At 33.8% G+C, this 24,886-nt stretch overlaps 1 protein-coding gene across 1 annotated transcript in view; it reads left to right on the top strand.

Annotated features, from left to right (window-relative positions):
* Positions 1–24,886, top strand: part of KLHL1 (kelch-like family member 1) — a 132,699-nt gene that overhangs the window by 104,996 nt on the left and 2,817 nt on the right. Inside the window, exons 7-8 of the mRNA XM_009082453.1 lie at positions 8,272–8,434; positions 23,528–23,740. Of these exons, the coding sequence (XP_009080701.1) occupies positions 8,272–8,434; positions 23,528–23,740 (376 nt within the window). The remainder of the gene's footprint in view (positions 1–8,271; positions 8,435–23,527; positions 23,741–24,886) is intronic.

Below are 24,886 nucleotides of genomic sequence, written 5' to 3'. Positions count from 1 at the left end.
TGCATCCCTGCCATTTTATGATGGAAGTGAACTGTGGATGCTAACACTAATGTTCTCTAATGCTCAGTCGTATAATTTAGATCCCAGTTGCACTAGAACCTTTATAAAGAAAGTCAAAGGTGTTTTATTGGGTATTTATGCATGTGTATCCATATTACTTGAGAGATATAAAAAATATAAATTTTTGAGAAACTGTTTAAGACACAAAATTAAAACAAATAACTATGGTAAATTTGTAGGAAAACATCTATTTAAATAAAACTAACACAGTAATGAAGTACGTAACATCTAAGGGCTAAAGGGAACATAGTAGGTAGTATCAATGGAACTGCTTTCCAGTTTAGTAATTTCTGGTAGTATTATTCCTTCCTAAAATAATAAATTGGAAAAATAAAATAAAGTTATTCTATATAATATAAGTTCTCTATATAAATATTGACATGAACCAAATATTTTAATGCCTTTGCTTTCCTTTGATGAAGTAAAGAAATTTTTAACAAGAAATTTCTAGAATTTCAGCAGATTTCTGACATAAGTCTTCAGTGCAAGTATCAGAAAATGTATCAGATATTAGAGACCTTAATAGATCCATAATAGCAAAATAATACCTTAATGCATTGAAACAAGCGAAAGAGAAACCAAATGTTTCAACATTGATACTGCAACTTCATAATGTTCCCATTATAGTGAAAATTATGTTGATTAAAGTTGCTGTTTATGAGGTGAATATGGAAAGTGATCACCTCTACTTCATTTTATGCTGAATAAACTTTGTTTGGAAACAAAGCCTTTAAAGAATGAGTGTTAATAAAATATTTTTAAAAATGTTTTGACATGGAAAATATAGGCTAAAGGATTCATGAGCAGAATAGGTCAGATACACAGCACAGTAGCCAAGCCACTAACTGTACAGGCTGTCTGAGTTTTACCTTTTCATGAAGCATTGTAAAACATAGATTATTGCTTGTTCAACACTGAAAATCTAATGATGAATGATAGTGTTCTTTAGACCTAGTTTGAAGGATAATTTTCAAGTCAGTGAGAGTTTAACTTTCATCTTCTATTTTAAAAACTTTTGCTGTGGCAGCTAAGCAATGATGTTATTTTAGATAGTGCTTAAACCCCAATAAATACATGTTTGTCTATGGAGCTACAATCTATCAGAAATCATTACAGGTGTAATAGAAACTATTAAAGTAGACTAGGAATATAAATAAAAGCTTGATACACTTGCATCCATGGCAACTGCAAAATACACTATTAAAATGTAGAAGATAAAGGGGATCTGTGTTCTTATTTTTCCACTAACTTGCATGATAATTTCTTCTTTTTATGTTCCACCATTGCTGTGCTACAGTGGAGGCAAAAATGGCTAATATTCATCTTCTATTATGGCAAAAACAAAAACAAGTTTTTCTGGGTTTCAATTTGTTGTTTTGTGGGTTTTTTTTAGTTTTACAGCAAAATAAATCCAAATTTTATGTATATTGTGTGTATGAAAAATAAACCACTCTGTGAGGATTAAAAAGTACAGAGGTGAAGAGACAGATGCATGAGAATCTGAGATTCCATCCAGGACATCAGGGCAGATAAGAACTTGCAATGTTCTCTTCAAATCAAGCGAGCTGTGACTGATGCATCCTCTACATGGCAAATCTACAGCATATTCTGAAAATCTGAGATGCCTTTGGACTTTGATATATTGGCAGCCATAAACAATACTTTCCATCATGAAGATCACATTCGTATATTCCATCTGTGCTTCATGAATACAATAAAAAATATCCCTTGCTTTGTTACTTGTGCAACATGAAGAAACAGCTTCTATATTGTTGTGGATTAAGCCCAGACAGATATTTAGCCCTTCAGAGCTTCTGGATCACTGCCCCCTGGTGGGGTGGAGGAGAGAATCAGAAGAGCAAAAAATGAGAAAACCTGTGGGTTGAAATAAAGGTAGTTCAATAGGTAAAGCAAAAGCTGCACATGCAAGGAAAGCAAAATAAGGAATTCATTCACCACCTCCCATTGACAGGCAGGTGTTCAGTCATCTCCAGGAAATCAGGGCTCCATCACACAGATCAGTGACTTGGGAAGATTAACTCCATCATAACTCCAAGTATGTGTCCGCCCTTTACTCTTCTTCCTTGAGTTTTAAATGCTGAGCATGTTGCCATACAATAAAGAATATCTCTTTGGTCAGTGGGTGTTGGATAACAAAGGCTCATGTCCCAGAAATATTCAAGATATTGTTGGAAATATTTTTCTGCAATGGTAAGTCTGAGTACATCAGCACTTCACAAAGCAGTACTATACTTGAGGTGTGTGAGGTGTGTTCTGTGCACAGAAACCCCTACTACTACCCTCCCCAAAAAAACCCACACAAAACCTATCACCACCTAAGCAGCAGAGCTGAATGGTTCCTTAACAGACTAGCTTACCAGAGCACAGCAATGCTCTGACATAGCTGTATTGCTTACCCTTTCAGAAGCACTGTTAAGAGATTAATTTGAGAACCTTTCTTTCATAATATTGACTAATAGTATGTACCTCTATGTAGTTAAATTATTGCTATTTTTAATGTGAAATCTCAGAAGAAATATGTCAATCTAGCTGGTTTCACTGTTTGTTGACATAAGCCTTGAGCATTTAAAGTATTTTCTTTGCAATATCGATTTGCATCTATATTAGATTTTTTTCCTTTGGATTTTCTCCTAATCATGGGGAACATTACAGGGACTTTTTTTTTTCTGAATTATTAAGTACTTTTTCATTGTACTTTACACCTTTAGTAAGTAGTAGATCATGACCTAATTCACTTAAAAGTTACAAATCATAACGGCAACTCTTATAATAATTTCTGAGTCATGTTCTCAGGATAATAGTGTGGCAGAGTTGAGAATCTATTGTCTCATCTACAAAACTGAATGTAAATAAAGAGCTGAAAGGCAGATCTTTACTTCTATAAATTTGCATTACATTAACATGTCAGTATAATATCTTCTGGCCCAAGAGGCCAGCAATGTTTCTGTAATTCTTTAAATCAGCCTCAATACCTGCTTGTGAATAAACATAGGAATAGGTATTTTCAGCAATGAGTCACTGAATATTCACTAAGGAAGGTAGGTCAGGCCTAATTCTCCAATTAATCACACACTAAATTCCCAGCTCGGCCTATGGCAGTCCTGTATGCAGCAGCCAATGAATGATACTTGTATTTCACACTCAGTTAATATTATGCTTGTGAGGGCTAAATATAAGGCTTGATTCATTGATGCATGATTTAAAACAAATTGAACTTTACCATTATTGCTTTCTTTGACATCACTACTATGGCAGAAAAGTGGTTTAAGACTTTAAGAGGGCAAGAACAAAGAAGGAAAAGCAGCATTGCTAGTTACAATTAATACAAAATTGTCTATAAGTATGCTTCTGTGGATATGGGTGAAAAAGAAGACTGTTAGAAATGTACTGCCCCCTGAAAACTAAATAAATGCAGAGCCTAAAAGGGTGGAATAAAGTCTTGGTATTATTTAATCAAGTTCAATACTTGGATAGCAAAGCACTTATTTGTTTTCTCATCTTCAATGTCATGATACAGTATCTGTTTGTCTTCCTCTTAAAGGTAATGTTCTGATGAAAAAAATTAGTTGCTGGATACTAGTTTATCCTTTCCAGTTAACATTTCATGTCTCTACAAATATCAAAATGCAGAGACTACAGTGAAGCTAGCAGAACAGATAATATTTTCTTTGCCATTTTGTATCCAAACTATATTCCCTATTTCTTTATTTTTTTAAAAATGACAATTTTTAAAATCCATCAATTTAAAGTCCTTCAGGCTGATAAGAAAATGCAGAGTTAAAAATATGATAGGCAGTGTTCCATTATTTTGTAACATCACAGAAAAGCAATTTAAAAATCCCATTCCAGTCTTCAAGTATAAATAATTGGAATGGTACAGAGCTCAGCACCTAATTAGACATAATGTTTTTTTTCTGCATAGCTTTGTGAAGGCAATCAGAAGGAAAATGCCTGACATTGCACAGTGGACAATATTAATATTTTAGATCTCATTTAGCTTAAAAATAAAACCTTTTGCTTTCATAAATCTAAAGTCTTAGAGAGGAGAATTATTTTCCAGGTGCATTTATGTTGTTGCTGTTTTTTAGTTCAGGAATCTGCCAGTTTCAGATTGTGCTGGTGAACTGCAATACATTGAGATATAATTTAGCTAGGGCATGTTTTAATCAAGTCTATACATATTTCCCCTCTAAGCATCTTTACTACAGGAAATAAAGTTTAATAGATACTGAATTCTGTATGACTGAGTAAATAGCAAACACTGAGTTATTAAGCTTTTCAGCCTTTTCAGGGAAACATTAAGGGCTTTTTGCACTGTACTTACTGCACTTAACTGCTCAATATATTACTGAAAACATATCTCCTCTTAAGAAAACGGGTTCTTTCCTAAAAAGAAATCTTCGTGGTTGGTTTTCTGCTCTCAGCTCTCCAGTAACAGTATGAGAACTAACAAAGCTAAACTGTTCACAGTGCCATGAAACTGAAAGCAGTTCATCAAAAGATGGGCTGAACAAATTAGCCTCTCGATGTCAGAATTATTATTTTCTACAAATTAAAAAAGTAGTATCTGATTCCACCAATTTCCAGTTTCTTTGTTCAGATAAATAATAACCTTTATTACATCTAATGTAATTCTCTCACAATAAAATGCTCCCTTTCTGAATGTATTATTGCTTTTCTCAGAAACCAACAGAGTAGTAGTATCATGTGAAACATTAAATCCAGGAGGATTTCTTCTTTTCTTGTACCTTAAAGTGGTTTTGCCAAATTGTTGAAGATGAGGTACAAGAAGAAAAGCTGTGAGGGTCTTGTGTCCTTTCTCTTCCCTTAGCAAACTGACCTGAAAGAGTTAATAGTATTATCCTTGTGTGTAGTTTGCTTAATGACAATAAGACTTCATGTGTCAGCTGGAAATAGTTATTTTCCCATTCAGGAACAGGAAAGGTCCATTCTAGATAATACATTTTAATAAAACCATCTACAATCTTCGTGTAAATCTAGGTGGATGTTTATTATCTAGTGGACATAGATGACAGAAAACAGCAAAATTATGTACTCTGATGTCACTTTACTGTAAGACTCATAATGAATACAAAAACCTGTTTCATTAAGTCAAAATGAACTCTGATCTTCTGATGCACTGTTCAGTATCTTGACTGCAAAAAGATGAAAAATCTGATCTCAGGAGACCATGCAGAAATAGTCTGCACCATTTAGAAAAAAAACCAAAACCTATATAGAGTTCAGTACCTTTGCTCTTTAAGGAGGAGGAATTCTACAGTGTGCTAATAGGATTGGAACTCTGACATTTCAACACGACTACTTAAAATGAATTTAATTTTCTTTTTTCCATTAAAGCAAGTGACCTGGAACATTCAGAAAAGACAATAGTCTTGTTTCATCAGTTTTCCTGGAAAATATTTTTCTTTGTGATCTTGGTAGAATGCATCCCTTAAGATTTTGATTGTGGTATTGCCATTTTCAGTTATCATGGACAGTTTAGTAATTTCAGTACAGATTTTAATACAGACATGAGTTGTACTGCACTCCATTTCGTGTGATGAGGAGGCTGAAAGCAACACCTTTGGTTCTACCCCTTAATCCCTATATGCAATATAAAAATCACCTAATAGTTCTGGCATCTAAGGTTTGAATGAATTTAAATGCTTGAGTTCAGTGCTTGAATATTGAATTTTTCATATATGACCCAGTCTGCTGTAATGTAAAACGTGTATTTATTTGTTTCCTTGGGAAGATGATTATCTTGTCATTACTACTTGTTAGACTATTTTGAAACATAGGATGCTAACACTGCGTAATGGTGAAAGAAAATAGTTCTGCATTGCTTAGAACTTTTCCAAATTGGCTTCTTAGAAAACATAAGAATTAAATTGTGTGTCTTCATAGATAGGTGGGTCTAAACACAGGTAATAGAGGCAGCTAACAGATGCAGCAGTTTGTGCAGCAGCTTCCACAAAGGGGCACCAGAAAGTACTGAGGGCAGTATATATGGTTGTTCCAGGGAATATGGCCCTGGAGAAAAGAGGGGCCCAGGAGAGCTGATAGGTTTTTCAGGAATCATTTGCTTTCATCCATCTTGATGTGCAGGGCATCAAGCAAGAAAGTAGGAGGCCTGCATGTGTGGATTGAGAGCTCCTGATTATAATCAAACTAAAATAGGAAGCATGTAAAAGGTGGACAATGCACAGGTGACCCAGCAGAAATACAGAGGTGCTGATGGGTTCAGGTTAGGAAAGTCAAAGCTCATTTTGAGTTAAATCTGATAAGTGACTTACAGGGCAGCAGAAAGGCTTTCCTCAGGGAAAATGGGGACCTGATGACAATGAAAAAGATGAGGTACTCAATGTCTTCTTTGTCTCATTCTTTAAGACTGGCTTGGAGAGCCCTAGGTCCCCAGAACCAAAGCAGGGAATCTGGAACATAGAAGACTTACCCTCACTGGGGGAGTACAAATTAAGGAACATTTAAGGAAGCTGGACATGTACAAGTCCATGGAACCTGAAAACATGCACCTATGAGTCCTGAGGGATTTGGCTGAGGCCAGTGTTAACTACGTTTGAAAGGTCATGGTGTTCAGGTTCCTGAGGACTGGAAGAAAAGAAATGCATCTTGTGTCTTCAGAAAGGGCAAGAAGGGTTTGCAGTTACAGGCGAATCAGCCTCACCATGTATCCACTTTAATATTCCTGAAAAATTATAACTGGAACATGTGATCAAATGAAAAGCATTTATAAGCAAGACAATGAAAAAAAATTGGATAATGAGTTCACGGAATGTTCTACAGAAAAAGATGAGAGTCAGACTTCATGTGGAGGAGAATTTCTGTGAGGGTTAGTAGGGTTTTTTAATTATTTTCCTTTATAAGTTAAAAACCCCCAACAAACCAAAACCAACACCCAAAGTACAGGAACACTTTCTGTGAACACTGAAATGAAGAGTCTTCAAACTCATTGATATCTAAACTTTTAAAGTCAAGCAACCTTTTAACAAACGGCATACAACAAAATAGCTCTACACAGAAAGCAGAAACTTTGCATTGTTTTAAGTGAAAGATAGACTTTTTTGCAAGACAAAAACAAACCCATTTTCCAAAACTTTAATGTTCTACTGTTTTCTGACTTTTTAATGAGTTCAGATTGTGTGAAATGGAGTGGGGGCAAAAGGATTTAGGAATGATTTAGGAATAGGATTGGATTTAGCCTGAGATTTTTCAGAATGATGCTTCTTTGGGGTCATGGATTGGTAGAATGGAATTACTGAGCTCACTGTCTCATAACAATGATGCTTAGCTGTAACCCATCTTCCAGAGCCTTCTAAGCTTAACAGAAGATACTGTGAGATAGGGAGTTCATCAGTTCCTTTGACTATGTGATTAAAACCCCTCATAGTTAAAATATTGTTTCTTACTTAAATTTTTCCTACCTCAGCTTTCATACTTTACGTTTTGTTTGTTTTCGTCAGTAGATAAAAGTATCCTTATGTATCCAAAACTATTTTCCTGTGAAGGTATCTGTTTATTTCTTTTCTTATGGGGTAAATTGATGAAACAGCTTAAATTTCTCACTCTAAGTTATTTCCTTGAGATTTTGAATATGTTTTTTGATTCTGTACCAGTCAATCAAGCTTCCTGCTAGTGAAAAATTGTGTGTTTTCTTCTACATAAATTACAAAAATGCTGAAAAAATCAGATTTTTTTTTCCCTTCCCCGTGGAACCCCCGTAGAAGCAATTCCATTCAAAGAAAATTCCCTTAGGCTGACAATAATTTGAGATCTTGATCAGGTATCCAGTTCATACTCTATTTATCATGTGCTTCACTGCTATTCTAAAGAGCTAATTCATGTGCAGAATGTTCTGAGATGCTAAGTCAAACAATATACAGAACTAAGACTATCTCATCATTGACAGGTTATTCTTTCAAGCAAACACTCTTCTCAAGGAATGAAATTAAGTTTGTTTGACAAGACCTGTTTTTCATAGAGCCATGTGGAGTGGCATTAATTTTATTGCTGTTTGCTAATCCTTAATTAATCAAATCTCAAAATGGTGCTTCCATTTTCACTTTGAATATATAAGTTCATTTGTAGCTGTGTTTTGTAAAACTTTTTTATATTTTGCTACTGATATAGAAAGCATACTTTAATCTTCTCTCACTCTCTCCTTCATTTTAGGAGTTACAGTGCTTGAAGGGCCTATTTATGCAGTGGGAGGACATGATGGTTGGAGTTATTTGAATACAGTTGAGAGGTGGGACCCTCAAAGTCAGCAGTGGACATTTGTGGCAAGTATGTCAATTGCCAGAAGCACTGTTGGAGTAGCAGCATTAAATGGCAAGTGAGTAGGGTAATACACAATTAACACACCTTTCTTAGAGGGATGAGTAACTGTGAAACACAGTAGTAAATACCTTTTACCATACTGAAATTCAGGGTGTCTTTTAAAATAAAAGTAGTCACAATTGTGCACACCCTCCTATATCTCATGGCTCATAAATTTATTTGAAGCATTTTTGGATATATTCAATATTATTTTTAATATTTATCAAGTATCAATATCAAATGCTTAAGGATATAGACCTTAAATTTCAATGTGAATGATATAAAAAGATCCAGAACAATTGAATTTGACTTATCTGACTTTTATGTGTTGTATATGTCAATTCCAGTTATCTGTGTAGTGCAGCCATGGACTGAGTGATAAGATTTATTGTATACACGTTTTGCACCTTGCTTCATCCAAGCATCAGCCCATGAAACCTTCTTTGTCTGAAGGCAACTACGTTCACCCAGGAAGTCAACATAAATTTTGTTCTCATCGAAGCAATCAGACTACCTTAAATCTGTATTCTAATTGTGTTCGTATTCTAAGTTTTCTATTTTATGGCTCAAGTTCTAATACAGCACTTATTAAGACTCATTTTATAGTAATGTGATATTATGTGTTACTTGTTGCTTAGTACATTTAAAGTACTTGCTTTTAGCTATGTGGCCAAAAAAAATTATGGTATGGACTGAAATAATTTAGAGATGGGGGAGGATTTCATCGCACCTAACATCAAATATTTTTATTTAGACAGCTACAACTGAGCCTATCATCCTAAACTTGCCTTATGATCAATGGAAGAAATATTTAATTTTTGGATATTGTTTGTCTTACTTGTTTTTCACATTTATGTTCAAACAGCATAAATTGTGCTCTGTAAGTGCCATTTTTCTCAAGTAACTACAGGAAACCTAAGGACTCTGTCTCAGATTCTGGCTTCTATGATTTTGATATTTAAGCAGAGAAAATGCATCCCACTATAGAAAACAGAACATAATAAGGGGCAGTCAGTAAAGAATCCATTGGGAATCTTGGGAGCAATGGAGTAAGACAAATTTCTGGAATATTCTTTTCCTCATACTTTATAGCTACTGAACAGCAAGGAAGAAAGGATGTGAAACAGTTGCAGTTGTGGGATAGAATGAAACAGAATGAGGATATTTTTAAAAATCAAGAAAAGTTTGGATAAAAATTACAGAGGCAAAAAAAGTCATATTATGGCTATTGAGTTTCATCATAGACTATGCTATTGCATAGTTCAAGAACACACTGAATGTTGCCCACTCCATTCCTTCCAGTTGAACATAACTCAGTTTTGATTATACAGTTGCAAAAACTCAGAAATCCTTTATATTAGGTTTTGCTTATCACACCTAACATACAGGCTTGAGATAAGTAGAATGAATTTATTTCTGGAATTGTCAGACTCGTTCCACTAACTGCAAGAGTAATGGAATATAATAAAAAACAAACAAGCTTTGTTTAGCCCACAAACAGCTATGTTACAAGACTTATAGGAGATTGTGTACCTTTTTGTAGCAGCAGCAGGAGGTCTGACAGAGTACCCATAATCCCGTCATTATGACAATATGCAGATTTATTTTTGTAATTGATCTCAAATTAATTAAAACTGCAGGCTTTAAAAGTCTTAACTAATTTTGTGAGTTAGTCATATTGCAGTTGTGTCCTATTTGCAGAGTAACTGGATTAAATAGGCTTTATTGGATTCATTTATTTTTTTTTTTAATTCAGTATATCATATACTCAGATGGTCTACTTCTCATCCATGACATTAGGAGTTTGTTTTGTTTTGTCAAATCACTTGAAAACCAGTGAAGCTTAATTATCATTGCTTTCTTTTATTAAGTCACAGTGGTATTGAAATGTTCCAGAATAGAGTAAATGGACGAAGTTACTTTAATAATCATGTTACTCTAAAAGGACCTAGTTTCAATAGTGCATGAGGCATGGAACAAACTAGCAGAAACAACATCTAGACCAATAATCCTGCAAATATTGGTCTAAAATCATGAAGAGCCTCATATGAGTATTTGTATATATTCTAGGTATCTTTCTTTTGCACAGCTGTCCATATATTTGATGCTTCCCTGCTAATAGATACTCAATTTAATTTTCATGACTTATCTCAAATGCTTTTAAATGAATAGAGGTGTCACCTGTGTCCCAGAAGGGTAGAATGAACATCACTGAAAACTGAAAAGCTGAAACAAATAGAAATATGCTATTGATTTTTACTTTTTTTTCTTAATCTGAAAAACCATTTTTAAAAAATATCCCATATGCCATGAACTGAAACTTGAAAACATATGTAAGGGCCAAACCTTTCAACTCTCTGATGCTATTCTTACTACACTGCTGTTCCACACAATTGCCATATGCTGCATTCCTCATTTGAGCTTTTTCCCTTGAAGTAGGAAAAAGGTTATGGATTTAATTTTTGAAAAATACATTCTAAGGCTATTGTAAATGGATGTTTCAATGAGAAACAAGATGTTGAATTTAACATTCAAAAATGGAGAAACTATTTAAGGATGGAAGTTCTGAGGAGGTTTTTCCTGTTTATTCGTTTTGTTTCCTTTCTTTCTGCACTGAATTAAAAAAGTAAATAAATACAATGCATCAGACTTTCTTTGAAGTGAGAGTGTCATAAACTATTCTATGTGTGTACCTATCACACTGCTTTGGGCACTTTGCATAAAATGGATGATGTATGCTAAATATCTCAAATGTGAGCTTCTTAAGCCACTTGAAAAAATACAGTCCCTTCCTTTGCATTTAAATCTGGGAAACTATTCCATTTATGATCTTCCATTTCTCTATGGTATTTTTCTATCAGCTTATGATGGAAATAAATTTAAAAAAAAAAAACAAAAAACTTTTATATTCTGATCTCTTAGGCTTTAAGTGAGATGATTGATTTGTATTAGTTCCCAATGTATTGAAGTGTTTTTGAAGGTCACTAGTGTAGACCATGCAAGTAATTTATCAAGTGTTTTTCTGCTCAAAAAAATTGAAGACAATATTATCTGATTTTGGCAAAACAAGGCACACAGAAATGAATGCTATTTCACTGAAATACATTTTTATATTGAAACAGAAAATGTTATATCAAAATCTTTCCTAAAACCTGGAAAAGATTGTGTCAATATGTGCATCATAATTTAATCTGAAAAATATTTAATTTATCAAGTGTTTTTCTGCTCAAAAAAATTGAAGACAATATTATCTGATTTTGGCAAAACAAGGCACACAGAAATGAATGCTATTTCACTGAAATACATTTTTATATTGAAACAGAAAATGTTATATCAAAATCTTTCCTAAAACCTGGAAAAGATTGTGTCAATATGTGCATCATAATTTAATCTGAAAAATATTTAATTATTGAAGACATAAATCCTGCTGAATTTATTAGAAATTTGGAAAAATAAGTATCTGAAGTACTTTTTCTAAATTTTCAACTTAGTCCATTTGATAGGGTTCTCTTGTATAATCATGTTGCATTGTTACATTTTGAAGTTGTGGTACTGTTTCATCCATGAGGGCTTAATGGAACATCTTCTCCAACCACAAAAGTCACCTGCTTGTTACCTTCAAATTTCCCAGAGTAATAAGATACAGTACTTACTACCCTTCAATCAGGAACACAAGCAATCTTCATTTTCTTAAATGTCTTCTTAGACCTAAGGGTCTAACTAATAAAAGAGAGATGGTTTTCTAGATAAAAGAAAGACAACATTGATTTTAGCAGCATTTCAACAAAGAAATTTATCTGGTGTTACACAGGAAATAAGTAGTTATGATGGAAAATAGGTGAATAGAACAGGGATTTGAAGAAGAAAAGAACTGTATGCAACAACTAGGATGTCACAGTTACCGCTGAAATTCTTTAAAGATTTGACTTGGGATAAAGTAGCGTAACTAACAAGCATTAGCATGTTAGTTAAATTTTCAGACCATTCAAAGTGAGACCAAAGGGAACATTATCAAGTGGGTCATGTTGGACTACTCTGCATAAGTATTTGGATAACCCTAAGAAGCAACTCCAATAGAATATCTAATAATATATAATGTGAATTAACAAGTCTTTTGCTTGAAGAAAATTAATGGTAGAAAGTGAAAGAAGGGCAGAAAAAATCTGTGTGCCTTGTTAGCACAGAAAAAGAACAGTAGAAGAAAACTGTGAAAAAAAGGAAATGTTATTGAGGAATTAATACATTTTAATTAATAGTGGAAATATTTATGTTATTCAGATTTATTTATTCAATGCTAGTCATGAATACTGAAGGAAGTTTAACTGAAACTGAGTTTGTATAGGATGTACCATGACTACCAAGAATGCCTGTCATACAATAGAAAAGCAACAGAACTGTTACAGTTGGAATAGGAACAGATGCATAGAAATAGCTAAAATTCAGCTGATAAAGTAGGCATGGAATAAAAATAATAGAGAGAACAAGAAGGTGTACACAAAGCTCTCATCAGGTTCTAAATGCATGATTATGGATTCATAAAAAGGGCAATATTATCTATTTTCATGCAACACCAAAGACTGGAATCTGAAAATTTTCCTTTTTAGTAACAACTTTCTTTCCTTTGCTTTCCCAAATCGACCACTGGTACTGTGTACCTCTAACAATGTGTATTGAGACTTTGGAGATTCCATCTCCTTTATCCTCATGAGTTTTTTTCCAGCCAAATAGGAATGCAAGAGCTGAGATTGTTATCCTTACTATATATGTATTTAATAATTTATAATATATTTTTAACTGGACATCTTTATCAATTTTTAACATACTTTTGTAGGACTTGCCATGACTGTAGAATTTCATGGGATGAAACATGGTCAGTTGTTCCTTCTGATCTGGAAACAGCACCATCCTTTCTGCCTTGTTACTGTTAACAACCCTGTTGCACAGACTGGAAGAGAAAGAGTGCATGAACTTGCTCACACCAGCAGTAGATATGGGTGTCAAAATGTTAAATGTGAAACAGAGATTTGCACTTTGAAAAAACTGAGAAAGGATGGTGCTTTTTACATGCAAATAAGAAGTGAAAAGTTGGGAGGCTTTATTTGAATTGTTCTTTGGGGCTGACAGAAGAGGTATGTAACCAGCATGCAATGTATACTCTATAAAACTAGTATTTAAAGTTCCCAGCAGATAATGCCGGACCAATAGTACACTTCTACAGTGTAAGTGAGAAGCACCAAGGAACCAAAAGTATGAAAAAATCTTAGCTTTTCCAGAAACTTATTAAAACTGTTACTTACTATTTCAAGAGTATATCTTAATTTCTTCATTTTTGAACTCAAGAAGAAAAATATTCTAGTTGACAGTTTCAATCCAATAAACACTAATCTTTTCAGCAACTTAAAATGAAGTTGCCTCAATGACTACCATAGTTATTTCTTAGCCTTCTATTAAAAACTCTTTAATATGAGAAACATGCATTCTCTAGGAACACTGAATCTTTACATTATTTTTGTCATTTCATTTAATGTCATAAAAAATTTTATGCTAATGGTGTGAATCTAAGTAAAAATGAAATAACTTTACACACCTTTTTTTGAATATATATATCTCAAAGACATTCTCTGTATCATACAGATTTATGTTATTCCAAATATTTGTGTGACATTACTGTAACTGAAAAATTTTTAGATTGTCCTCTGGCTGTGAAAGCTGTATTACAAAAAATATTCCTCAATTTCTACTTGTATACTGGAAATTATTAACATTCTTTTAGACAACTGTAGTTTTCATGGCAAAAAGTTTTGCCATTTACTTTTGATCTCTTTAACAAATATCAGTAAATCTGTGTTAAAAAAGGACAAAATCCTAAGCTGTTGGTATGATCTGCAGGTTGACTTTAAGTGTTAGATCATCACAGGTACCTTAAGTGTCAAAAATAATTACTTTGACACACACTGGAAAGGAGTTCAATCTCATGGTAGCTTCTTGTGGAATTAAGAAGGGAGTCCTGCCCTTTATTGATTGCCACATCCTCAAAGATGTGCTGTAGTGAAGTTGATATTTCCATCTGCTGTTGTTGTTTTTATCAAATATCACACACTATTATTGGTATATGACAGATGACAAAAAGCAAGGAAGTGTATAATCCTAACTTTTAAAAATAGAACTGTTTTAAGTACTCTTCCAAATAATCTTTTATTTGAAGAAAAATTTTTTCTGAGTATTCATTGTCTCTGAAGAAAATTAAGAGCAGGAAGAAATGCTGCAAGAGAATATTATTCCCCGTTAATATCTATGTGACTTGTATCTTATTCTTTAAGGGAAGAACTAGCAATGTATTTTTATTATTATAATTAGTAACAATATTTCTATCACAACTGTTTTCACAGCCTTCCTCTGTGTAATTTATTGCTAATAAAAATAGATTCTTGCTAGTGAGACACAAAGGCAAATTTTAAAACTCCACCTTTCTTCCCCTCCTTTCCTAGGCTCAACGTATGTCTTATATACTCCTATACTCCCACCCCTGAATGGTGCAGGAGGATGGGGAATGGGGATTGTGGTGAGCCTACAACTGCTTCTATGTGCTGCTCCCTCCTCACACGTTTCCCTTACTCCATTATGGGCTGCAGTCCTTTTGGAAATAACCTGCCACTCCAACGTGGTGTCCTCCACAGGCAGCAGTGTCTGTAACTGGTGATTATTCTAAGCAGGAAAAATCAATGAAAATACTACAGTCAAGATGCATGAACTGATCCAGAGATGCTGTCTTTTGCAGGAACAAAGCCCTAAACTTAGATCCTTTTAATCCAATCCAACACCTTTAAAACTGGAGTTGTTCGGAAAACCTCATCTATCTCCATCAATTATGTTTCCTTCCATTTTCCTGTTTATCTTAGATGCTGATATTTCAGTGTTGGGGTTTTTTTCATATATTTCTTGAAAGACAGTCCACCAAGAAAAAAGGGATTATTTTGGTTGAATCCTTTTTGAAAAATAATTATTATTAATTGGCAATGTCAAATTTTGTCTGTTGTTTAACTACAGGAAACTGAATTTAGAATGGCCTCCACATTCTATTCTATTTACACATTCATAGAAAGAGAACATACTACTAATTTATTTTTAAAAAAAAAAAAAGCATTTATATGTACATATTTATTATTTTTTCCTTCACACCCATACAAATTCATTTGTTACATTTTCAATTTCATTTGTTCAGCAGAGGGATTTTATTAAATGTCTAGCTTTAGGATTTTTTAAAATGGTTATTTATTTATTTATGTGCATTCAGTTAACGTTCATTCAGATCCACCAGTTTTGCAATAATTGGATTCATTTAGTAATGGATTTCCATAAATTGGATTATTGTCTTGGCAGTACTTTTCCAGCTATTCTCTGTTTCATTTTGAATGGGAAACACAGAAATCTGGCCAAGAGAGATGTTGGCATATGTGCAGCAGAATGTTTTGTTTTCAGGTCATTTAATGAGAATAGCTGGAATGAAAATGGTGTTATTTAGATCAATATTGTTCCTGTGGTAAATAGCAGTTTCTGTAGTTTAATATGTCCCTTGTGTTTATTATGCACTATTATAAAGTGACTATCGGAAAATTTTTCTTTCTGAACCTTCATTTAAAGAAAATAGCAAAATTTAAACTAAATTAGTGCGTGCACAAGAAAGGCTCTCAAAATTGTCTTGTAGTTAGTCACTCACAGCGATATATTTGCCATGCACTGACCTCCAAGAGGCAAAGGTTAATATTTTCACAAAGTCCTTAATAGCAGTTCAGTGTTTGGCACAAGAGAATTAGCAATGTATTACATTCATACAACCACCTACAGAACTTGATTGCATGGCTGATTTCATCCTCCTCCAGGAGTTCTACTTCTTTGCCTTTCATGCATCATATAATAAACTATCTGTGGCATTTTCCCTTAGCAGAATCATTAAGGCTTATTACTAATTCAGTGCCCTAGTCTGATCTTTTGTACTTTTGCACACAAATTCATATTTCTTACATGGAGGTCCCATGTAGCTCAGTGAATGTGCAATTCAATTCAATATATGTCATATTGTCTCTTTTTCAAAGATTTAACTTTGTATTTTACATCCAGCCTGTAAAATGGGAGACTCTGCATGTTTCCTTCTTTCTATGTAGCTAGGCTAGCCTTCAAAAGATACAAGTTATATATGTGACTCTTACAAGAGGACAATGAAAAATCATGAAACTTACAGTAAACCCACTATTTTTCCTACAGTCCAAGACAGACACCCATGAAGCTAAGACGCATTGCTGTTTAGAACCAAAGTGATTGTTAGGAGACATGGCAGATGCTAACAACGCTGCTGAGCTGCAGGCTGGAAACATGATGAGCCTATGTTCTCTAGATATACTATGGCCAGGCTTCCAGGTGCTTAGACTACATTTCATTTTTGAAGGTTTACTGCACATCTGCATCTTTTAGCGTGTACACCCTCACTATGCACTTCTCTTCATCCATTATTCATACAACAAGTTTTTTGGACCAGCTGTTGACTGGTACACATCTAGCGTGACAGTCATTTCCTGTAATGTCTCTTTGTAATAAGAAACATTTTGTCTGTACTACATAGTTCTATTCTTTTTTTTTCCTGTAAAATTTGCAATGAGCAACAATTTCTACATCAGTAATGCATATAATATAGTATTATTTGAACATGTACAGGTACTTTAGACCAAGCAGACACAGCAAGTTAACTTACTCAGTCCTAATACATGTCAGGAAAAGCCAATTGGATCAGTCCACCTAACTTAAGCTTTCACATGTAACATATGCTCCAATCTAGACAGTGGGAAGCAGCATGGATAATGCCTAGAAAGATTCACAGCCTATTTTTTAATTGTGCTGCTTCCACAATGGCACACAGGCTTTTAAAAAGCACTCAGCAATCACTGTTTTATCTCTTGTGGTCAAGACTGCAAAAGGTATTAGCATCCTATACTCTGGATTATTCTGAAAGTTTGGCTTTTCATTATTATCTTTAGTGGGAGATGAAGTATGAGAATCCCAGACTGTATCAAATAGTACTTGGTGCCTATCTACTGGGACCTGAAGAAAGCCCTTGTTCAGTGCAGTTGGAGAAGTCTAGAGATGCTTCCCTGACCAAATGTAGGCATTTATTTGGGTTACACACACACATACACACATGCATTCATGTGTGTATTATCATGTGCATACACATACTGCCGTATTTCCACATATGTGCAAATCTGGAAGGATATTTAAACATATAAACTTCACTGAAATTCAAGAAAGCTAAATATCTAATTTAATACTCAGCTAAATATCTTTATGGGCAACAGCCCTTACAGCAGCTATCAAATATCTACTATACTCAGCAGAACAGAATACCATGCCTTCTCCACTGTTAACTTTCTATTTTTCTAATTTGAAACTTGATTAACTTCTTAATAACTAATATTGGAGTAAAACAAAATGCCTTTTGACTTGGTAGACTAACTTCAGCTGAATCTTTCATTACTGGTTGAATTTTTTGAACTGAGAAGGATTTGTTCATTGTGAAGGTCACAAACTAAATGATCTAAGACTTTTTTGCAAGTCATCCATATAATTGCAATGCACAGATAATTTTCATACTTCAGTAAAAACTAGGGAACTGTCTCAATATTATTAAAAAAAGGAAGTATTAATATGCTTTAATTGTGTTTTTTAAAACTGAAGTAACTCTTCAAAATTTCATGCCAAGATAACAAGATAAGAAAGTATGACTGAGACCTTGTATTTCTCATCCGAACAGTGTTTTTTCTCATGGCTTTTGTTGCTTCAGGTTTTCTTTGCTTTTGTGCCTTACTGATTATTCAATTATTCTTTTACTAATCCATTTGAACAAAGAAAAATACCTTAATTCGTACGCATAATTACAGTCATGTAAGGAGAAAAAGAGTATGTTTCATAGTGTATGCTTTCTAGCCGCAATATGCTCACTAACTACAAGCAAATAGTTTTAAATTATTTTTTTATGAATGCCTGATGCAAAAATACAGTTATGCTTTTACTTGTCAGTGAATTCATGCTGTCACATGTCTGCTTCCATAACAGATCTTACATAATCTGCCTAACTAGAGTATCTCAAATTTGTCTTATGACATTATTGCCTACTATTAATGAATTTTGTAAAACTCTTTTGTAATGGGAAGAATAACATATTTCAAAGACTAACTCACAAGTTATCACTTTTAGATTTTTTTGGTTGAAAATTTAAGTCTTGACTCTCTTCTTCCTATGTTTTACTCTAAGTGTACTTTGACCTATAAATAAATTTATAGCTTAATTTAAATCCTGAGAAGTAATTTCAGGTTCTTTTATGGCTGTTTTGATGCTGCTGGTGTTTTATAAATGTGCTGTTTATTAATTGTGACTTTTGCTCAAACTCTTTTCTCAGGAAGGCAATTTTTCCACTGTAGAGAAAATGAGACACATTGAAATTATGCTCCCTTAACTGTAGAAACTACAAAAAGGTGCTGATAATTTTAAATATTTTAGTTAAAATCATGCAATAAATGGCTACTGAGACAGAACAAAATAGAACCACTGTGTGGTCAAGAGTTATTAAACTTACAAGGAAAATGAATATCATAAACACATTAGCTCAGTCTAGCGCAAAGTAATTCTGTGGATTCAATAACAATTTCTTATTTAATGGCAGATTCACTGTGGTTTTCTTTTTAATAAACAAGAGAGCAAATAAAGGACCTTATGAATATGCTGTAGTAAATGTTTCATTTACAAAGACTCTTTTGTCTTACCTATGTTGCAGTCTGATAAAGTCAATAACATTTCTTAGATGGTGGAATCTGCATTCAGTCAATGGTCTTGAAGAGATAATGTAGCCCATTTAATTTTGATTAGCATTAAAATTTCTTGAAACAGGTTCTTTCTGTTAGGAAACTACAATTTCTAGTGTAGAAATTCAAGCTTTTTTCAGTATCCATGCAATGGATGTTTTTCTCTCAATATCTTATATCATAGGATCATAAAATGGCTTAGGTTGAAAGAGGCCTCAAAGATATAGTTCTATGGGCAGAGATGCTACCTACTAGATTAGGTTGCTCAGTCAAGACCCCCATCCTGTCTATCAATAGCTACTATTTATTTCATTTCAAGCTCTTATTATATAATTCTTTATCTCACTATTAAATCAAACTATATATTTTTAATTTACTGCCCTACTGCAGTACAAATACATGTAATGCCTTTCCAAATTTATGCACAGAAATAAGACTTCATTAATGCTTTCCATTCAGAAAATACGGTATTTTCAACTTTTGCCAGTGAACTACATTGGCTTAACCAAGGCAGAATGGATAGATATCTTTCCTCTCCTAGAGCCTGATTCCTAGCTCAGGTATGGACTAATTCAGCAATACAACAGTCCAGCACTGATGAAAATTATTCCTGTAGCCTCACAGCTAACAAGCAGATATCTTTTGTGCCGGAGTAATTCTCTGATGCTCTTTCAGACACGCTGAAAGGCCAGAAAAGGGTACAAAAGGGCCTAAGCAAAAGACTGGATATGGTCTTTGATATTCACAGTGAAAGAATTCTGAAAGGCAAAACCTCATTAAGAAATATACCAAGGGCATGATTCAACTGTTTTCACAAGCCATACCACCTCACATCAAAGGTAGTCTGATAACTAGTGAGAATAAATTCAGTTTGAGAAGCCAGCCTCGAAAGGGCAAAGGTTTGTGATGACAGAATTGAGATAAATGCCATTTAATCCAGCTGGTCATGATTTCTCCTAAAGTTACCTACTTTGAACACTGGCTTATAATTATCATTACAATTATTATAATTAATTTTTATAATTTTCTAGACAATTATACATATAGTTTTATATATATATATATAAGTATTTAGGAAACTCTCTCCATCTTAGTACAAAAAGAGGTGTCAAAACCCTGAAAAGGAAAATTTTCAGCTCGGGGTGTCTGAGGTTGGTCTAACTTTATATCTACACACCGTGTCTGAATCAGTTGAAATATAGCCCATTTGGGAGTAGAAATCTATAACTTCTCCACAGGCAGAACTTTCACTGTGGAGATAAAAGTGCTCAGTACTGGATGCTTTCTTTTCTTTGTTGATCTTCGCCTAAACAGTGATACATAATAATTAATATCATAATATAGAAATTCCAACAGTTTTGATAGGATATGCAATGAACAGCAATTCAGAATTGTGCTATTCTTTTCACTACAGAAAGTTTACTAGAAACTGTTGCCAAGCAAGACAAAGCTGAAAAAATGGATTCATTTGAATTAATCTAATAAAATAGAACCCTGAGCAGTAAAAAGGAGTTAAGACTAATAAATGTATTTGGTTATAAGTATTTCAAAACTTTAAGCTAGCTGTACAGTATCCTGAATATTCAGCACTGATTTCAGAGTTGTTCTGCAGTCATTTTGACCCTTTGTGATCATGGATTTGGCTCTAGAGTGGAAGCAATTCCTGACTCAAGTGTTCAGGCTCAGCCACAACTAGACCTTTAAAACAATTACGCTATTTCTGATTTTTATTTGTGTGGAATAGACACCTTTGAGAAATAAAAAATTACTGTTAGTTTTATGAATTATTCTTTGCTGAGATAGAAACACAAACCCCAAAATGATAGCTTTTTAAATCTGATTTTGGAAATGAATTTTATTTTGACTGGCACAGAGCACTTTAGCAAAAGCTGGGTGGTCCCAATTACTATATGAAACTTTTACCAGCTACTTAGGAGCAGCACTTGCTGTCTTTTTAATAGCAACTCAGGAATGTCTTCAGCTATATTTCATTAGCAGTCTTAATTGAAATATAGAAATGAGAAAGTGTGCTTCACTTTCAGTGTGGAAATATCAGCTTATAGATACATTTCAGTTGAAAGACTTTTTGAGACTTTTGAGAACTTTTCATGCCAGAAGAAATAAGAAAGACTATTTAGACTAAGGGAACAAATGATTACTTACAGTCAAGTCTGTAGAAGTGTTTTTTAGGTTGTGCGCAGTGTTTAGTTGTCAAAGTATTTACTTAGAAATCAATTTGAAAATTTCAGGCTTGGTAACCTTTATTTATGTTTTTAGGGATCAAATTCGCCTATCTACACGTAATTGTCCACTGCCATTTAAATTGCTTCACGGTAGCCTACTTGACCTCCAGCAGTCACGCATATTTCTCCTGTGTACTATTTGCCATATCTCTCAACCTGCAGGGAATGTCACCAGACCTTACATGCTATAAATAATATTTTAACACTGTCTGTGCATAGCTGAACCAAGCCATATCTTTGAAAATGAAGATAGCATCCCTGCAGACACCTACACATATTTATACATTTTCATTAACGTTAATGTTTTTAGCACGTTTAATTTGGGGTTTTTTTTGTGTTGTTCTGCATTTCTTATTCTCCGCTGAAGAACAAAAATATGATTGTGGCTGGTGAACAAAATTGTTCTTTAGACTCAGCCAACTACCCTGAGCATGACAGCAATTTAAACACCATGGACATCCACAGATTAACACCTACATTTGGGTTCCATAGTATGGATTTCACCTGTAGATACCTGATAAGTATAAAGATAGTTAAATATAGTAGGACTGGATACAAAGAAATAGTTGTGGGGGGGAAAAAAGTGTATTTTCTTTAGCATCTCTCATAGAAGAGTAGGGATTCTCCTGGGTACTTTTATCAGAGCACAGGTATATATGTCAGACAGTGCCAAAATGTTCTCTGGCTTCAGTGACATATTTAGTGGTAGTAGGGTACTTCCTTATTCACCAGCATCCATACCAATGAAATACAATGGTAAACACACATTTAAATAACTCTGAATTCATGGAGCGCTTAGGACAGTAAAAGCTTCCAAATGAGTAATTGCTTCACACAGACAGCTTTCACATCCTAAATTGCTTAGTGGTTGGACTTCAAAATAGCCTGTGTTTCTATTAGCTAATCTCCAGGCACTGTAGAAAAGGCAACAGCCTGCAGAAGGATTCATATAAGAAATAAAGGCAGCGTATTATAAGTGAGAAAGAACAATCAGAACTGTTTCCTCTTGGGAACCATTATAAAGAGAATAATGAAGCAAGTTTCTTGCCTGCAGATAGTTACAAACACAACATATTTTTTGTTAAACCATATTTTTGTCATTTCAAGTTTAAAGTATTTTTCAGAACTTTTCCATGACTTTCCAACATAACTCAATCCCCATAATACATTCTGATGAAGAAAATCAACATACAGTGCCTGGGGGTTATAATTTTCTTCCTTGCAGAGTAGATGTGCTAGTGAGGCCAAGACTTTCTTCAATATAAGCAAGATACTTGAAACTGAGGTAGTACTTTTTAAAAATCCATGTTTAAAACATAACGTGCTATTCCTATCTCTGCAAGGCATTTCATATTTGATCTCTACTATATTGTAAGTGTAAAATTCTTTCTGAACATAAGTTCACATTGACAGATTTGTATGTGGAATTGGTCAAATATCAGATCTAAGACTGACTACAATTTTCCATATCATTTGTACTTTAGCATACAGAGTAACTTGTTTTGTTTTGTTTTGTCAAGCAAGGTGAATTAGAAGCTTGTGAAACTATTCAGCATTAAAGAAATATGCAAGACAAATGTTAAAATACAGGACTGCAGTTGTCAGGGTATTTCTCACTCCTTTGATGCACAATAAAAACAGAGAAACTATGATAAATGAATTGCACATTTCTTATTTGCCTGGATTGTCAATTCTAAGTTAGCAATTCCATTTCCACCTCACAGATGATGAATTTAGGCAGCAACCCTACTCACATGCTTTATAAATCTGTAGAGACATACCGGCATGTCACTTATGGCACTCATGGCTGTATATATTCAGATGGGCAAAACCCGAAATAGTATGTGAGTTTCATAATAATATTAAAAACATGTTTGCTCACCATATGAAATTCATATGAGTTTAAAATATTATAATTTTTCTTTTTCCCATTTGGTCATATCAGATAATTGGTTTTATTTATGCAGTTCTGAGCTCTTGTTTTATTAACATTTTTGTTTGTATGGATTTTCTTAGGTTATATTCAGTTGGAGGTCGGGATGGAAGTTCATGTTTGAGTTCAATGGAATATTATGATCCTCACACGAATAAATGGAATATGTGTGCTCCTATGTGTAAGAGAAGAGGAGGTGTAGGAGTGGCTACATGTGATGGCTTTCTTTATGCAGTTGGAGGCCATGATGCTCCTGCTTCTAACCATTGCTCTCGACTGCTGGACTATGTAGAAAGGTATGCAATTATACATGCATGTTTTAAATACAAAACAATGCCCAGTTGCATAATTTTCTTCGCTTTGCAGTGATAAAATTTAACATGCTTTTACCCTCAAAATGCTTAATTATTACTTACTCAAAAAATTCTATAAATGCTTTTAAAAGAGAATTTCTTTCAAAGTTTTCTTTCCTTTTTGTTCACTCTTTTTACACCCCATTTAAGTAATCTTTGTTTTTAAGGTATGATATTACACATTGAAGTCATAAAGTAAACTTTGTAGAAAGAAATATTTTTCCTTGAAATAAATTGTCTGCTCTTCACAAGTTGAGAAAATGCAATGTTCTATTCCTTTTTAAAAGTAAAAGCAACTAGTTCTTTTTTTTAAGAATTATACAATTTGGAGATATTTTGGCAGATGATGAAATAGCTTTCTTTCTCAAATGTTACTCAGAACTTGACAGATGCTAAAAACATAAGCATTTGATCGAGAGATTTTCCCCTTAATCTCACCTTGATTTCAAAATTATTTTCTTTCCACATTCAGAAACTTTTATCATAACCCTTCTCAGCATGAGGCATACCTAGTTGTTATAAAGATGACATACACGGTTGTTTTTAGTTGAAGAAATGATATAAGAAATCTCAGGCATTTTCCTGGCAATGACAAAAAAACCAAGTTCTTGTGCAGTTCTATTTTGTTGACAGAATTGAGTTGTAAGGATTCTGTTTAGCCTTGCATACCTGTTTCTTGGAGGGGGGATGGGGGGAGAAGGAAGGTCCAAAGCTGTTAATTCTATTGTTTCCCAGCTTTTGTACCTCCTCACCTTGGCCCTGTAATTCAAGAGTAGTGTATCAAAGACTCTATTGACATTCATCACCTTTAGGCAGGCAAAGATTCGGCACATCATTGCATTTCACCAGATGGGAAACTTTCAGCTAGAGGCATATGATACTGCTGTTGAAAAGCTCACATAGTCTGAAAAAAATCCATTCAGAATTATTTTGCTTGTTGCATGTTCATTTCTCTTCCACATATTTGAGCAATGTCTGGAAGTATTTTTCTCTGAAGTTATGAAAGACATTTATCATATGTGTAGATACTTTACTTAAAATTACTTAAGTTAGAAAAATGAAAAATTGTGAATTAATAAAATTAAGCAA

This window comes from Acanthisitta chloris, unplaced genomic scaffold (assembly GCF_000695815.1).
Source record: "Acanthisitta chloris isolate BGI_N310 unplaced genomic scaffold, ASM69581v1 scaffold2609, whole genome shotgun sequence".
In the NCBI taxonomy this organism is placed as follows: domain Eukaryota; kingdom Metazoa; phylum Chordata; class Aves; order Passeriformes; family Acanthisittidae; genus Acanthisitta; species Acanthisitta chloris.
This window is presented reverse-complemented; position numbering and strand designations above follow the sequence as displayed.